The sequence below is a fragment of the Carcharhinus amblyrhynchos genome, chromosome 24 (assembly GCF_965287045.1).
Source record: "Carcharhinus amblyrhynchos chromosome 24, sCarAmb.v2.hapA, whole genome shotgun sequence".
Taxonomy (NCBI): Eukaryota; Metazoa; Chordata; class Chondrichthyes; order Carcharhiniformes; family Carcharhinidae; genus Carcharhinus; species Carcharhinus amblyrhynchos.
In genome coordinates, this window is record NC_137347.1 from 18,067,358 (window position 1) to 18,085,379 (window position 18,022).

General features: G+C 41.6%; 1 protein-coding gene and 1 long non-coding RNA gene across 3 annotated transcripts; one reads left to right on the top strand and one right to left on the bottom strand.

The window, feature by feature from the left end:
* Positions 1-555: 555 nt before the first annotated feature.
* On the bottom strand, positions 556-2,446 carry pou3f1 (POU class 3 homeobox 1). Its single transcript, XM_080211341.1, has one exon. The coding sequence runs from the start codon at positions 2,400-2,402 to the stop codon at positions 1,269-1,271; it is 1,134 nt and encodes a 377-aa protein (XP_080067467.1). The 5' UTR covers positions 2,403-2,446; the 3' UTR covers positions 556-1,268.
* A 1,259-nt stretch (positions 2,447-3,705) lies between these two features.
* On the top strand, positions 3,706-14,819 carry LOC145357852 (uncharacterized). Of its 2 annotated transcripts, none has more exons than XR_013889375.1 (3): positions 3,706-3,971; positions 12,349-12,522; positions 14,502-14,819. It is a non-coding gene; the product is annotated as an uncharacterized LOC145357852 (long non-coding RNA). The 2 variants fall into 2 exon arrangements; XR_013889374.1 differs by lacking the exon at positions 3,706-3,971 and adding an exon at positions 6,938-7,176.
* Positions 14,820-18,022: the final 3,203 nt, after the last annotated feature.

The following is an 18,022-nucleotide window of genomic DNA, read 5'->3' on the forward strand; positions in this document are numbered from 1 at the left end:
TGTGTGTATATGTGGCTGGGGAGGAGGAAGGGGTGTTATTCACGTCCCGGTAGAGTTGAGAGCCGGTAGCTAACACTGTAACACTGCTGCACAGACGGATTGGCTACATGGACCTTTCTGCACACACGGAGAAATCAAAAGTTTTTAGATGTTGTGCGAAAGGGCGAAACGGATTCATCACCTCACTCGATTTAAGTGCATCTCCAGCACGCCGAAAAAGGTCCAACGTCTCTGCTTTCAGTTTATTTTGATTTTCAATTAGGTAAACTAAACGAAAAACCATTCTGAACTCCTCTACATTTCCCTCGCATGGTTTCAGCTAAAATTTAAAAAGATGCCTTTTCAAAAGTTGCCAACGGGCAACTTAGTGTTAGCTCACTGGATGTCTCAAACTCAGTTTAAACTTGCCTAATTTTATATTCTAAAATGAGGACAGTGACCAGAACCCTGCATGCTGATCTGAAACTCCAAATCTCACTGACTTCCTTCGTCACTTTCCAACCATTCAAAAGATCGGAGTGATTTGGGGAGAGACTCCCCCCCCCCCCCCCCCCCCCGCCAAGTACGTGTACGGTTAAAAACAGGATTTCTTTTACTATAAACACCAACTGCCGTGTGTAAAACATTTCGATTGAGCAGGAATTGTCTGACCATGTTTCCCAAATGAGTGGCTTTGGGATTTCATTTTAACATCGCAGACCCACCAAGCTGATGAACTGACCCCCCTTGCCGGCGCCAATAACTTACAGACACGTCCTCTGAGGGCGAACTAGATATAAATAAATCTTTTACAAAATTCGTGGCCGATCTGGTCAAGATAATAAATACAAGCCTTTTTTTCTCCCCCCTCCAACCGCAGACTCCCTTTAACAAGAACAGCGGCTGTACGCGGACAATTCGATAGCCATCTCACTTTCTCATTCAACTCAACTCATTCTCAGCCTTTCAGAGGAACCGCCGCTGTCAAGATCCCCTAAAAGAATTCAGCCAAGTCTTTTTTTTGTTACAACTTTCCGTGTAATTTAGTTTACCCGGAAAAAAATCTCTGTTCTACAGCAGGGGAAAATAGCCACTTGATTTACCACAATAAATGCATGAAATGTGTGTTCACCCTCTCTCTCTTAAGTATAAGTATAGTCCAGTGCTAAATTAAGCATTCTCTGCGGCGCACTGGCTAGATCCCTTTTCAGTTTGTCTTTTTTTTTGCTTTGTAAAATCCAGTTTATCTCTTTTTTTAAAGTCTTTTTTTCTCTCTTGGTGGGGAACAGTCATTGAACTGGGGTCTGCAGTGTGTGGTGAAGAGGCGGAGTGTCCCTTTGTGTATATACATCCTCCATGCCAGGGTGGCCGGGCATTCCGGCTGGGGTCATTCGCTTTTCTTTCTGTCTTCTATTACAAAACCAAACTCTGACCACCTCTTTTTCTAACTGCAGACTGTCAGCCAAGCTGCTGATCTCGTGAGCTGATGGCTTGGGGCACTTTAAGAAGTGGTTCTCCAAGGCTCCCTTCACCCCAATCTCAATGGATGTCCTCTTCTTCCTCTTCCTGCCCTGGGCGGCTATCTTGTCTATGCTGGTGGGGCTCCCTGAGGTCGAGTCAGTCTCCTCCAGCCACTTGTTCAGCAGGGGCTTGAGTTTGCACATGTTCTTGAAGCTCAGCTGCAGGGCTTCGAACCTGCAGATGGTGGTCTGGGAGAAGACGTTGCCATACAGGGTGCCCAGTGCCAAGCCCACGTCCGCCTGGGTGAAGCCCAGTTTGATCCGCCGCTGCTTGAACTGCTTGGCAAAGTGCTCCAAGTCGTCGGAGGTGGGCGCGTCTTCGTCGGAGTGGTCCTGGTGATGCTGGGGTGGGTGCTCCTGGTGGCTGTCGTGCCCACCTGGATCCTCGTGCAGGGCATCCGCCATGCCATGGTGCAGGGACGGGTTAGGGGGGCTCAGCATGCTGTTGAGGCTGGTGAAACCCGGCTGCGAGTAGATGAGGGGCTGGTGCCCGTTGGAGGAGGACGGGATGCCGGGGAGGTGGTGCGCTGCCGTCGGTCCCCAGGCCCCCCCGGGGTGGTTGCCATGAGTCTGTGGGTGCACCATGTGGTGGGCTCGGTGGTGAAGGCTGTTGCCCAGGTCGTCCCTGGCCGTCTGCACGCTGGCCTTGCCTGGATCTTGCTGCCCGAGGTGAGAGGCGGTGACCCAAGGTGCCCCGTCGGTGAGAGAGGACAGCCACTGGTGGCTGTGGCTGATGGGGTGCCCATTGCTGCTCAGTCCATGCAAGTAGTCACTTTGCACCATCTTCTGCACCTCTCTGTAGGTAGTTCCTGGATGCATCCTATCAGAGTCCGGATGCACCAGGGAGTTGGAATGGAGCGAGTTATTCCTGGGAATGTAATGAGCCGAAGCTGTGGTGGCCATGACTCGCACTTGCAAACTGATCAGGCAGCAGCGACTTTGCAGAGCTTTAGCAGAGCCCAGTGTGGGAGCAGCAGGGGAGAGGCTGAACACTTGTGAACAAGCCCTGCCCCCTCGCCTTTCCCATTGGCCCACACCAACTGATTGGCAGCACATCCCTCTCCTGGTCCCCATGCTGATTGGCTGACAGCCTCCCCCCCCCGCCAGCCAGTAGAGGCAGCCCCATTCCATTGGCTAGAGGGTTGCCTCCACCTTGATAGGCCAATGCTGTGTAGACGGACAGGTTCTTCCCCCCCTCCCCCCTCCACAAACACACACAGACAGACAGAACATCAAACCCATTGGCTTCTCACTGAAGATTTGGGATTTCAGATCCCATCGATTCCCGACGCGATTGGTTAGTGTTTTCTGGGTTTTGTGCGATTTCACTTGACCACGTGGGGGACAGAAACGAAGTGATCTTTCATTTAAAACAACAGAAAAAAAAAGTAACAACAAAAGCGTGCGGAAATGGCTGGGCAATGCTCAGCGATAAACAGTTAATAAAAACAAATCCTGTTTCCCTCCCCGCCCAGCAAAAAAATGTTCTCAGTTAAAGAGGCTCAGCTGCCAACTGTCCTCTCTCACCTGTGCTTTTTAAATATATACATAGGGTCAGGGTCGATTATTATCACTGGTTTTGTACAGGAGAGGGTTGGCGGAAAGCCGAAACTGGAGGCAGCCAAGATTCCTTCCAAACCATTCAGCAAACCAGTGAGATTTGGGATCTCATCTTTGCAGAACTTTCCAGATCTAATTGAATTGATTTATTATTGTTACATGTATTGGGATACAGTGAAAATACTTCTTAAAAAAAAGCAGAACTCATTCTTTTAACCGGTCACAAATTGGTGGGCATCGAAATTACTCTCAAAAAAAATAAATTAAATAGCTAAATGTTTACCATAAGTACAATAGGATCAAAAAGATAAATGATTTCGGCACTGTTCCATCTATCATTGTAATACGGATTGTGGAAATAAAGTGACATTTTGCTCTCATCTCGCTTCCTAATCAGGATTGAGATCGAGTTTAATACTGGGACAATTTATCTCGATAAATGATTGAAGTTTCTAATTTGTTTGTTTTATTTTTAAATTTTTATACAGTTAATACCTATTTCTTCCCAGTCCCACCGGGGGATTCATTTCATCTTTACAGTCCTGCGTGATTATTTTTCTCTCCACGTTCTTTCTCTTGCCCCACAGCAAATTACCAATTCTATGAATTGCAAAACAGCATTCAGCGCAGGTCTCCCTGCTGCAGGGGAAGTCTCTTACAAACACAAGCACGTCCTTTAATGTTAATTTGGGACATTTTAATGTTAGATCGTAGTTTGCAAGACACCATTACTCTAGGCACACATACACGCTTTACACCGGCCTTTAATTCCCATTCGCCCCGCAAATCTCAACGTGGATGTAGCTATCCCCTCTTTATTTTATTTCTTTTTTTTGCGCCTTTCTCTGGGCTGCAAGTTCTCTCATCACAACGATGGACTCTCATTACGATGCAGAGCGCTTGGGGAAGATGGTAAGTTTCCACACTTCACAGGCTGGAATTTGATTGACACTTATTAGGAAATAATAGTTTCACTCGCTTTAAAACTCCAAGCAGTTTTTTTTAACTGGAGGCTGATATCTTGTCAACTTTTGAATTAGAAATATGCAGATGTTTCATTTTTAAAATATTCAATCGCCGCACGGTTCTCTAAAAATACAGTTTCTGTTGTGTGAAATGCATTTGAATAATATTGTGTGACTGTGTTTGCGATTGTATACCTGCAGGCTCTCTCTCTCTATCTCCCTTTACTGTCTCTTGCTTTGTCTCTCTGACGCCCCCCCCCCCGCCCCACACCCCATCCATATCTTTTTCCCCCCTCAATGCGTCGATTGAAGTAACTTTCGCTCATTTACAGTTCACGGAAAAGTCCATCCTATTTTAACTGTAACAAATGGGGTTAGGGCTTCACGTGTGCCGTTAGTCTTCAATTTATGGGAGTTGATTCCATGGGTGTGAATTGGGGGGTTCAGGTCTGTCCGGGTGGCTGATAAAGTAAGAGTCTAAATTCCACACTTTCAAATGATTTCCCCGGGCGAAATCCAATGTTTTTGACCCACTTTCCACTCCCATTTTTCTTTGCCTTTTAGCTTTGACAAAGGGTCATCTGAACTCGAAACGCCAGCTCTTTTCTCTCCTTACAGATGCTGCCAGACCTGCTGAGATTTTCCAGCGTTCTCTCTTTTGGATTCAGATTCCAGCAGCTGCAGTAATTCGCTTTTATCCAGCGTTTGACCTTTGTCAGTTGTTCGATTGTCCTTTAGAGAGAAAGCTGAGTATCGACTGAGCCCCGGCGTCAGTGACGGGTCAGCCTGGGGACATGGGGAGTAGTAGAGGTCGGGGCGGGGAGGGGGGGGGGGAAACAAAGTTTAAAGTTTATTTATTAGTGTCACAAGGAGGCTTATACGGCAATGTGTGAAAATACTGTAAAAAATCCTCTAGTCCCACGCTCCGGCGCCTGTTCGGGTACACTGAGGGAGACCCCATTGCACATTAGATTTATCCCGGCACTTTTGGGGATGGGAGATTCTGGAACTGTTTGTTGTAACCTCATCGCAGGCACATTGTCCCCTCATCCAAAGATGTTCTGGTTAGGTGGATTGACCATGCTAAATTGATCCTAAGTGTCAGGGGGACTAGCAGGGTAAGTGTGTGGGGTTACGGGGATGGGTGGAATTGTGGTCAGTGCAGACTCGATGGGCCGAATAGCCTCCTTCTGCATTGTAGGATTCAATGATTCTGCTGTGCCTATTCCAGTCCAACGCCGGCATCTCCATATCATGGCTGTACATGGGGTGAGGGCCCTCCTTTACATCACAAGCAGCAGAAAGCAAACATATTTTAACAGGAACACCGGTTCGAGGCAACCGAGAGGATGTGAAATAGGAAGAGTTTAAAAAGGTGCATTTATATAGCGCCTTTTATTAGGATTATCTAATGCGCTCTACAGCCAGTGAAGTGCCTTTTGGAGTGTGGTGGCTGGTTGTCTATTGGGGATGTTAATAAAAAGGTGAAAGTGTGCACGGGAACACTTTGCTGTCAGCCTCACTCCTCTACATTGTCTTCACATCCAAGAACTTTCTGCTTCCGCTGCAGAGGTTAAAGCTTTTGAAAGCACGGCGTGTAACAAAAATAAACACTTCTGAGACTTTGCAAGGAAGTTCCACACGGAAACACAATTCTCCAGGTGAGTGCAGAGAGTTTCTCTGTAACTCCCGATGTGACAAAAATCGGTCGGCGGGAATCGCTTTGGAATTCCGCTGACCCGTTTTTGATCCCGGGTCCACATTCCGGCACCAAGCTCCTGGAGACAGGAACTTTCGCCGCGCTGACAGCGGAATATCGAATGGATGGGTGGATGGTGGAGATCTCTCTCTCTCTCTCTCTCTCTCGGTGGGGAGCAGGGGGCTTCCCTCTTTTTAATTGGTAATTAACAACCTGCTAACAACACCACATTCTCAGCAATCAGATACATTCTGCAGCCATACATTTCCATTATTTCACCCGGCTCCTTGTTCATTACAGAGCCTGTATTACTTTGTACTTTATATTTATATTACTTCGTTACTTTATACTTAAAACGGAATTTCAACTCAACAACAACAAAAACGCTTGGCACATGTCAAAGAGAAATGGAACAAAGTCTATTCCTAAGATTTCAGAATAATAAAACCCAAAGATAGGCAGGTTAGGTGGATTGGTCATGCCAAATTGCCCCTTACTGTCAGGGGAATTAGCTAGGGTAAATGCATGGGGTTATGGGGATAGCGCCTGGGCAGGATTGTGGCCGGTGCAGGGTAGATGGGCCGAATTACCTTCTTCTGCCTTATAGGGATTCTATGATTCTATGAAAGCTTCTTAGTCAAGGTTTGTGATATTACCCGAATTACCATCAAATTACTTTGTAACCATTCCTAGGTATCTACTCTCTCTAGAATAACACAAATAACCTCTATAAGTCCATATGATCAGTGTTCATTTTTCAACGCTTCTGTGTTAATTGTTGCCAACCGGTTTGAATGAATTAGTGACACGGGGCTCACAAACAATTGACACACTGCTGGAATCAAACATCCCAGATGGGTTTAAACTTAAAATAATATCAATTATTAAAATAGAAAACACACAATTACTGGCGCATGATTGGGGGCTGTTACACAGATTGTAATGCTAAATAACTCGAATCTTATTCATTACCTTTATTCCATTATCCACATTATAATCACTTCTGAATTTCCTATTTCTCTGCCTACTGCAATGCGTTCACTGGCTCAGATTCTCAGGAGCTTTTGCGAGGTCGCACCCGGAACTTAACTGTTCGCCAGGTGCGAATAAAAGTTGGTGGGAGTTGCTGTGGGATCTCTGCTTGGATTTGTTGTACAGTCGAGCAATGAGTGGCACCAGCGGCCGGTAGGTATTGCTCCAGTTGAGGACAGCATCATAACATCAGGAAGGAAAGTTCTTCAGCGCTGACGGTGCCCAACAGCACCTTACTCTGCGCGGTACCCCTGAAAGTGGAAGGCAGAGACACCGGAATGTAAACCACTTGCTTGTTTTAGTTCCTCGAATCAATTTGGTGACAACAGAGTTGGAGTAAAGAGATAGCGCTTAGAGATGTTGGGTCTCTGCTTGTTTGGAAGTGTCAGTAGCCCTACTTGCAATATCAGATGGCTTCAGTGTAAGGAAGAGACTTTTGTATAACTTTAAAGAGAATGATGATGCAATTTCAATGTTATAACATTCTATAACAACCCTTGGTATATAACTTTTATTTGAAATTAAACCGTATAGTGGGTTGATTATCTGGTCATTCTAAAATTTCCTTTTTTGTGCCGTTTACCCCAGATTCTCCGATTGGGAGAGTTTGAGACTGGAATTTTATTCTCAGTTAGATTAGGTGCATTGGCCATGCTAAATTCTCCCTCAGTGTACCTGAACAGGTGCTGGAGTGTGTGGACAAGGGGATTTTCACAGCAACTTCATTGCAGTGTTAATATAAGCTTAGCCCCGACACTGATAAATACACTTTCGAAACTTTCTGAGTTGGCACTTGGAGTTTTGATGGAATTAACCTGCTGAGTTATGAAGTATAGACTCCTGACTGCATGTGTGCATTGCTGCCACCTGGGTGACTGATTCACCTGACAAAGGGGCTAACCCGAAAGCTTGCGAGTATATTATCAAATAAATAGGTTGGACTAAAACCTGGTGTTGTCAGACTTTTTACTGTGACTGATAAGGAGCAGAAACATTGTCAGTTGAAATGCCTATGTACGTTGTGCTATGCCCTGGTTGAAACATTTTGGGTATGAAGATTAAGTAAGGAGGTGAGGACACGTTTTATGAGAGAAGTAGACCAACTAACTTCAATTTCCCTGGCAGATAAAATCATTCAGTTCCAATCTGTATGGCCAAGGCAAAAGAAAATTGCCACCAGTGCATTGTTGACCCATTTCAAACATACACACCTTAAAAAAATTGAATAGAATCACAACTGCCGACCATTGTATGTAATCTGATTAATAAGAAGCTCTGGCTGTGCTTCTTGTTAGATTGCCACTCAGCTTTATTTATAAAAGTCAGTTAGCAGGATTAGGTTCCTAAATCGCAGTAATAAGCTGTTGCATCGGATGCAGTAGGATTTTATTGAACAAGAAGTTCTGATTTTCTCCCCATACAAGTTATATCCAGATTTTTTTTTAGGGTATGTCTGTGTGCACTAATTCCCCTCTGTTACCTTGCTGAAGTGACCACTATATATATGTGAACCAAAACAGTGATTGGAGATTGGCTCTTTAACTACTGTATTCCTCAGTGCTGAGCTCTCTGCCCTCAGCTGATATCCTCTTGCTCTCATCCGCAGTCCAGATTAGCTAACTACACAGATTTATGATCAACCTAAGATTCTTTTGGTCTGTAAGAGTTATCCATTCACAAGCCAAACTCACTGAGCCACTGGGAGACCAGCAATAGATTTTGAAAGACGCCATTTGGTGATGTTGTCAGACGTGCAAAGAGAATGATTTTGGTTTCTGTCCATCAGAATTTATTTCCTACCAGCTGTTTAAAGGGTGTCTCTCTATAGTTGTCCAAAAAAATTTGCTTGGGATCTCTGATAACTGGGGTACACATTGTAAAGAACCCCACAATTATTGTTTATTTTAATTGAAGTAAAATGTGGAAGAACATTCAAAATTAAGAATGCAGTGTTGCTGATATATAAAGCTCTGTAGCTATTTTCCCCCTGCTGTTTAAAATAAAAATCAATGAAGTAATAATCGGTTCCATTGTAGAAGTGTCTACATCTCTGCATTATCCAATAACATTTATAAGAATGTGTTCACAATTGTGAAAGTTGTCTAAAGAGAATCACACTCTAATATTAGAAATAAAATGCCTTAGCACATTGTAGGAGTGGTTGAACTGATTGCTAGATTTTCCAAAAAGAAAAATAAAGTGCATTGTGGCCCTTTCGAGAATCTACAATTATTTCTTTATTGGTTTGTGTTTTTTTTAAAAAAAGTTGCTGCCAGTTTGCCAGAAGTTGAGGTAAAGCAGTTGTAATCCTGTCAGTGTCATCCATTTGGTTCATACTCGATACCATTATACCAGAAAGCTTCAATCACTGTACAACTGAAACTACAACTAATGTTGTTCATGAGCAATTGCATGATTTTCTAATTGCTAACATTTTAGCGATGCTGTTAAAGGAAAGAAGGAGTAAAAATGTCTGTTACCTCTCACTTGAATCCATACGGTGCTGTGATTTGCTTTCTGAATTACCCCAAGTTCAGAGAATTGGCCAGGCAATTTTGGAACTTATAGAACTGGCCAGGAATTGACAAATAAAGAGGTTAGAACAGGCGATGTTTATTTCTAAATCTTAACAGTAAGCAAAACATGCTCAGGGAAGACAGTTATTGTTTTCCGATGTAATGTTAGAGATGACAATTTATTAAATTAATTCCTTCATTTCCCTGAAGATGCCCAGCTAAGAAAGTTCAGTTTTTCTAATATAAAGAACTAATTTATGGAAATAGTTCACTAACAGCTATTTCTAATTTGTGAGCAGGAGGATACAATTTATTCCTGTTATTTGATTCAGATAACATTCCTTTTCAGTTAAAATCTATCAAATGTCTTTACCACAAAAATATCACATTCAAAATTATAAAGTGCAGTTGATAATTTGACTAGTTTAATGATTATCTTATGACACAGGGATATATTTTTGCTACCATCTTATAATGTCACAGAAGCTGCATTATTTATGATTTTCCTAATTGCAAAACATCAAAAGCTGCTATTTCACTTTCAATTGAACCAGACGGAAACGCAAGGCCTGTTGTGGTTGAAGGACAAGCAGTAAGTTTGTTAAAAGTGTCCAGATGCTGGATGGGGAAGAATATGCCCTTGTCTGGGTGAGGTGCGTTTTTGCCAGGATGCTGATGGTTACCATGGAGAGGGAGATGAAGGGATCACAGAGCTCACATTGAAGGGAGCCTAACCTCAGGGAAAAAAAAGCCTCTGTGTAACTGGGAAAAAAAAGAGCCAAAATCAAAGTCTAGCCTTTGCATTGAGCTATATTATGGAATGTAATCATTCTGGTCAAACTTTATGAAGGGCACCATTTTTTAAGCCCTCCTTAAAGCAATCTACTTGAAGCACCAATATTTAAAAAAATCTTGATTCTTTTCCAGTTAACCATCGGATTTAAATGTTCTGTAATATTTTGGAAATCACAATCACAATTTATCTCTAAGAGACAAATGCTCTTTTGGAAACCACAACTTTACTATAGAAAAGGATGAACCTGTAGGATAAATAAGTAGTGTGTTCTGTGAAAGATTGTTTTGGCATATGAAAAGATGACCATTAAACTCTTCATTGCCATTTCACAATTTGTGTTTTCCATTTCAATTGTCATTCAAGATCAATTTGTGAACTATTATTCAAAATGCATAGGACAGAAACCCATGTGTTTTCTCAATATAGTACAACTCTCATATATAGTGTCAAGTTCATTTCTTAGTAATCTAATTGCAAGTAAATGTGGCATGGTGTTATCAGTCAGATGATTCCAGAAACCTGCAGAACCCACATCACCAACATCTTTATTTACCCTGTCACTGTGTATCCACTACAGTTATTGCATGATGGCACAATGGTTAGCACTGCGGACTCACAGCACTAGGGACCCAGGATCGATTCCCGGCTTGGTTCACTGTCTATGCAGAGTTTGCATGTTCTCCCTGTGTCTGGGTGGGGTTTCTTCGGGTGCTCCGGTTTCATCCCACAGTCCAAAAGACTTGGTGCATTGGACATGCTAAATTCTCTCTCAGTGTATCCAAACAGGCAGCGGAATGTGGCGACTAGGGGAGTTTCACAGTAACTTCGTTGCAGTGTTAATTTATTTATTATTATTCATTATTGTCACAAGTAAGCTTACATTAACATTGCAATGCAGTTACTGTGAAAACCCCATAGTCACCGCCTTCCAGCGTCTGTTGGGGTACACTGAGGGAGAATTTAACATGGGCAACATGCCTAACCAGCACATCTTTTGAATTGTGGAAGGAAACCGGAGCACCTGGAGGAAATCCACGCAGTCACGGGAAGAACGTGCAGACTCTATGCAGGCAGTGACCCAAGTATGAGTTGAACCTGGGTCTCTGGCGCTGTGAGGCAGCAGTGTGCCACCGTGCCAGGTTAATATAAGCCTACTTGTGACACTAATAAATAAAACAAGGAAGAAATGTCAGAAATGAACATTGTTTCTGAATCTTAACAAAACAAACTCTATGTCGTGTTGTAAAGAGCAAAATAAAAGCGATGGCAAGTCTAAAGCTGTTGTTCCGACTTGGGTGCCGCTGGCATCAATGCAATACAAGATTTGCTCCTGGTTGTTTATGACGTCACCAGGACCATTCTGTGGAATTAATGCCTCATACAACTCATTGGTAGCCATTTATTATCCTGTGTCTGCAAGGGCCACATGAGGTCACTGCCATGTAGGCTGCTGGAAGTGAACTATGTGAATCTTTAAAAGTGCACATGCATTGCACTGTTCTTAATGTGGCTATGGTCCATTAAAATGTTTGTATTAGGTGCTATGAATGCTTTAGTAAATGTTTTATTTTCTGCCAGATCGTCACAATAAAATATCCCTCGGAACAGCAGATCATCCATATGTGCTTTTAGTGTTATTGAGAACTGTCAGTGAGAAATACACAAATATATCATCTATATATTTAAGGACAGTAACATTCCATTTACATTCATGTATGTATGCAATAATTCTGTAGCAGTATGCATTTGGCATTTGATATTAATACCTAGCATTTAATTTCAATTTTTCGCATAAGAGCGACTGCAGCATGACTAACTGAAACCACATTCTTGTTTTTATTTTAAAATGTAAGAATGGGCAGCGTTCAGGTATGTATGTAAACAAAGAGTGGAGGAGCCAGATTAGCACAGTGCAAAGGCATTACTTACTCAGGCATTCTGCACCCACTCAAGAGTGAAAATAGCAACAAAGGAACTCCTCCACAAACAGTTGCTGCATAATAACAATGAATTCTTATAATGCCATTTCAACACTAAATTCATCCATTCTGCAAAATTTGAGTGAGGTAATTGTCCATTCTTGATAGAGATAGGATTCTTTGAGTTAAAATTCTAGCTCACATTCCCAACTATATCATGCATTAGCATACAGCCTAATACATCCCTGAGAGTTTGCAGCCTTGGCTGGGCTCCTTCATGACTAACATGACATAATGTAACATACAAGTTCGACAGAAGTTGCACAATATAATTTCTTTTTTCTTATCTATCCCTTTCATAGAACGCCTTGAACGTAAGCTCTGAAATTTGAGGAAATTCAACCAACCGAGACAAGAACAGACATCCTAACGTTCAATGTTCCATTTCAGAGCCAAGTCTGTCATTCCTACTGGCACCACTATGAGAAATGCTGTTCTTAAAGTATGTTTGCTCTGCTGAATATTTCCCTTTTGAGGTTAGTCTGAATTGGACAACATGTTTTTGTACAGAAACAGTGCGTTTTTTAACCTTCTTACATCAGCAAGCATAAATAAAACACAACGGGTTAGAAATTTGTCTCGAGTGGTGGCATTAAACAAGTAATATTGGATTGACTGCCCATTACACGTAGCACCTGATACTTAATAACATTGACTGCAATGGAACTGAATAACATTGATTGCACTGAAACTGAATTATCAGGTACTGCTTATAATGGGTAGCTGGTTGGATGTTTCTTGTTTTGTGCCACTTACGAGGCACAGTGGTTAGCACTGCAGCCACACAGCACCAGGGACCCGGGTTCAATTCCAGCTTTGGGTGACTGTGTGAAGTTTGCACATTCTCCCTGTGTCTGCATGGGATTCCTCCTAGTGCTCCAGTTTCTTCCCACAGTCCAAAGGTGTACAGGTTAAGTTGATTGGCCATGGTAAATTGCCCCTTAGTGTCCCAAGATGTGTAGATTAGGGGGATTAGTGAGGTAAATTAGGGAGGCCTGGGTAAAATGCTCTATCAGAGTGTCGGTGCAGGCTCAATGGGCCAAATGGCCTTTCTCTGCACTGTAGAATTCGATAATTCCTCTGATAAATGCTGCTTGACTTTTTTATGACCGATAAGTAATTTTTGGAATTGCACTTGGAGACCAACCAGAAATCTGGCTTACAACATAGGCAAAAGCTTTGTTAAAAAGAAGTACAATTTATCTGTACTGCTGGAAGCGTTGGTAAAAGAACTCCAAGGTTACATTATTGGAGACAGTTACCATCTTTGTTAATGATCAATGTTAATGTTTGATTATTTTAACCTATGATCTCGATTAAGTTGGTTGCAAACTGTTGCCTGGGGAGGGTCACACTGTTTTATGAAATTATTCTCAAGACAATTCCATCTTCATAGTTTGACTCATCAAAGGTACAATTCCTTGACCTAGGCAAATCAACAAATATGGGGGTTATGTCAACTTTCAAAGAACAATGACTGATTACTAAAAAATCTTCAACTTTAACCCTTACATACTTCATCTTCTGTACACTCCCGTCATCATTCTTTGATTATCTTGTTGAATCCTTTGATGGATCAACTTCTGAGGAATTTTTTCCAACAAAATATGTTACTATTTTTGAGAGAAAAAAAAAATCTCTTGGACTGAAGTGTTAGATTAGAAACAGTCAAGACATATTTCAGCCCACAGCGGGGCCTATGTCTGCCAACCCCAGAGGGAAGAATTATTCTGGTCTTCTACTGTGACAATGCAAATGCATTCAAAATGAAGATATTTATGATTTTTCAGTGCCCAGAACAATCCTTCTCTCTGGATTTTTATGTAATTTTCCTCATCTTTATCTTTGCTTCAGCTCACCAACATACACCAACATTGACTATTTTGACTATTCAAACCAACTGCAGCAAAGTAACTTGTTTTACAAAGCCTGTACACATCTTTTAAGCTCACAATTTAACTATGTTGAAAGCCATTGGTCAATAACAAAATTACATTTTCCGTTTCCTCCTTTGGGATGAGTTTCCAAGCCAGTTCCTTACTTAGTATATATGTTGCTCGAGACTAAAACAGATACTGATCAGACTCAGGCAGATGGAAAAGGGCAGCTTAGCAACGAGTCCTTTGAGGCCTCACTTACAAATTGTTAAATAGTAGGTTTCGGAATAAGGTTGTGAGCACAAATGACTATTGTTTGTCGTGCATCGTGAATTTTGCTCCCCCACTGTTCCAAAATGATCACAGATGTAGTTCGGAAATCTCAATGTCATTACTATTAATAAATAATAGTGATGCTAATGCAACGTTTTATAGCAAGATTAAGGTTCATAATCCACTGAATGAACACCCTATTGATACATTGAGTGTTTTCAAAAGTTTTATATTTGTGGAAAATGTACACTGCACAGAGCAACCCCACAAATGTGGGACTAATTTCTCATGTTGTCGTTGGCTAGGTCTGCAGAGCTTATGTGAAGGAAAATCCATTGACGGCTTTGCACAACACTTCAGTTATTTCCATGGCTCGTTAGAATGTTAGTCAGAGGACGAAGCCCTACAGATACCTCTTGGGACCGTTTTTATTTAGCTATGTGGTTTATATTTGTGCCTTGGATATTAGGAGCTGAATGTTTGCACAATAAATGTTTCATTGTTTTCTTCAGAAATAAGATCATAAGCATCTTGAATTATCAATGTATTTGTACGATATTTGGATTCAGCAGTAACGTTCGATTGTTAGCTGTACATTTTTGCTACTGTCATTTCAATAAATATGCTTTATATGGTTCAAATATGCTTCAAAAATGTATATACTTCACAAAAACATCGACCCTAATTTGTCTACTGTCTTTTTGTTCTATTGTTCTGAAATGGATGACCAGCTTAAGTTACACTATGAGTTATTACTACTTTTTCACAGGAAGCTATTTCCAATTATGCTGCTTTGGGATAAATCTTATAGCAATAGCCAATAGTGCAATACACATACAGGCTCCCAAGTTGCCACTCTTCTCTCCCTCTCCTCTCATTGTGCACATGTGCCATCTCTCAATTTTAGGTAGCAAGATCCTGATCCTGATTGGCATTTTTCTTGACACGTAGCGGTAGATTTGTACACACCGATTCTGTTCAGGTGCGAGGGAATGTGGACTGTGGCACACATTATATATAACTTGAAACACTTCATTGATCTAATTGTGCTCTACCTAAACTAATTTAATTCACTTTCCCTGACATGTTGATGCAAACACGGTGAAGCACGATTCTTGTGTTATGCATTTTGAAACTATCCGCAGATTAAACTATTTTGAAAAAAAACTTAAACTGTGCATCAGTAATTACCCAGGGAAAAAAAATCTACATGACCCATTTCACAGATCTGCTATTGAGATATATCAAATACAGAGGGTTGAAAAACTCAGTGCAATGTCAGCAACTGTCAGTCACACAATGGATTCTCAGTGTTAGAAGGATGAGCATAAAGGATAACAGGATAAGCTAATGCGCTGTAGCCTTGCAAAGAGACATCTTGGTGGGGTCTTGTAGATGTATATAAGATTGCAAAACATCATCTCCAGAAATGCCAAGGCAGCAAAACAGAGAGAACAGGTTCAAGGCTGGAGTGGATGCCTGAGTTCATAAAACAGATGAAATTGGCTGCCAGGAAGGCTGACGAGTCCAGCTGAACTCATTTATTAAGCTGGAAAAGCTTTCTTCATCTGAGCCTAAGTTATGGCATTTTTATAACTTCATTATCAGGAGGAAATTCGTTTATCCTGGGGTCTAGTATTTTTAAACAACTGTTTTTCTATGTAATTATTGTCACTGGCTGAAATTAATGCAAATGACAGAAGATCATCACAGATGTTTCACAGACTGGAATCTGGAAGTAATGGCCTGGATTCTGTTTCAGGAATGCTAGTGAGGCTCTCGGCATTTAGTGAAGGAAACCGGACAGGGACTTTCAGCATCAACAAATGCCGAGTTTAAATGTAGAAATCCAGAATCTGCTGTTCGATTTGCCTTGATCCTCCATAAGCTTCACTATAACAGCACCTTATCAAGACATTTAATCTCAAACACTTGAATGGTGTGAAGTTGTGGTACTTGTACAGTAGTTATCTACTAAACACACTGGAAAAAGGGATTGTACATTGAGGTGTAAATGAATTAGTAACATGTGTTAACTTTTAATTGCTGCCAGGCAATCTCTTTGGCCCTGATTTTGTATCCTTCTTACAGGTTTGGTCTCATTCCTTCAGAATGTAATTGTTGTTGGAGATTTTTAAAACATTCTTTTTTATTCTCCTGTTTTCTTTATATCTCTTTCTCCCTTACTCTCATCTTTCTTGTTCTCTCTTTATTTTGCTTTCTGTACGCGACTTTACAACGAATATTCTAATTTGTACTTCCAGGTTTAGACACTGGAAGTTATAGTTAAAAGTTTATTTATCAGTCACAAGTAAGGCTTACATTAACATTGCAATGAACTTATTGTGGAATTTCCCTACTCGCCACACTCCAGCGCCTATTCGGGACAATGCGCCTAACCAAGGGGCTAACTTGGGATCTGTAGCAATTATTCAGTGAGTGCAATGAAGCATTTTGAAGATTGAAAATAGCATCTGCAATACGTGTACGCACACCTGACTGGGAGTGTGCTGGACACCATAATCTTAAAAATATTTAACACACACATACAGTGACCGCTGGAACCACGCAAGAAGCTAGGTCATGATAGTTTGATGCCAGTGCTGTCATTTCCAAACCCCACACTGTACCTATACCTAGCTTAACTTTGCAAAGCTGACCGTAATGTTAAATAGCATGAAAATCCTACAGCACTGCTACTAAAGGGATCACAAGCAACTTACAGTCAGATTGCAGGACTATTTCTTCTGGCTGTTGGTACAATTTTAGGACCTCTTCCATATCTGCCTAAGCTTTCCTTAGTCCACAGAGGAGGTCTGAGTGATGAGGAGTAATTCTTTTGGTGGTTTAAAGGTTTGCCCTGACCATTCTAATGTTCAGAGCAGCTGGCTTCGGACAAGGCTGTTTTAGTGGCTTCTTTTTGTAATTCAGCATGACCGAGGAAATGAGAGATCACACAGAGCAGGGCAAACTTCTGGAGGAGAGAGTGGGAGGAGTTGGGGAGAAGGACTCTCTAACAGCAGGACATAATTGCAGTGAGTGTTTCGGGACCAATTGTCTCAACTGAACTTTAGCATTGACCAATGCTGGATGCTTTCACTCCATTAAAGAGATCAGGGATAAAATTTGCTACCAGCTGCAGCCAGAATGCTGACTGCAGGATAAAACAATGACTTCAATGCTTTTTGTGTCAAGGTGACTATGGCTCTGAACGTTTTTATGTTTCTGGTGCCTTCTTGGCTTGTGCAGGAGATATTTGCAACATTTGTACCTTGTAGTGCACTTTTGCATTGGGGAGGTTCACTGATATTTGCAATGTAGCTTCATCCCATTCCCTCTTGCCAGCCATTATACCAAAAAATGTGACCAACACACCTGGGATATAAAATTGCAAGAATGATGAGAAATATATGAATGGATCACCAATGAAGATGGAGCAAGAGTAATGATAGAAATGTGATAGATGAGTAAATAAATGGCAGATTAATTTGACTTGCCCCAAAAATCAAGATGTATGATTAACCTGCACCTATTGGTTGAAATACAGGTAGGATGCTGACTTTGTGTTCCCTGTTCTTTAGCATTACTTCTGCATGTTTTCATCAAAGCTCTGTTGGGCCACATAACCTCAGACACACCACACTTCTAATCATTCATTTTTGGTGTGAGAGAGGAACCCTTTTAACAATGTGATCATTGTTAATGATTACCAACCAACATCTCTGGCACTGAAAATGAATGACTGTAAGTATGAAGTGTCTGAAATGTTGTAGTGCAGAAGCCCTGTATCAATAGGGGACGCAATATCTTGAGACCTAAGCATTAT

What these genes read in the sequence shown, in the direction of transcription:
- pou3f1 (XM_080211341.1), bottom strand. Translation starts at nt 2,402, where the DNA reads ATGGCCACCACAGCTTCGGCTCATTACATTCCCAGGAATAACTCGCTC.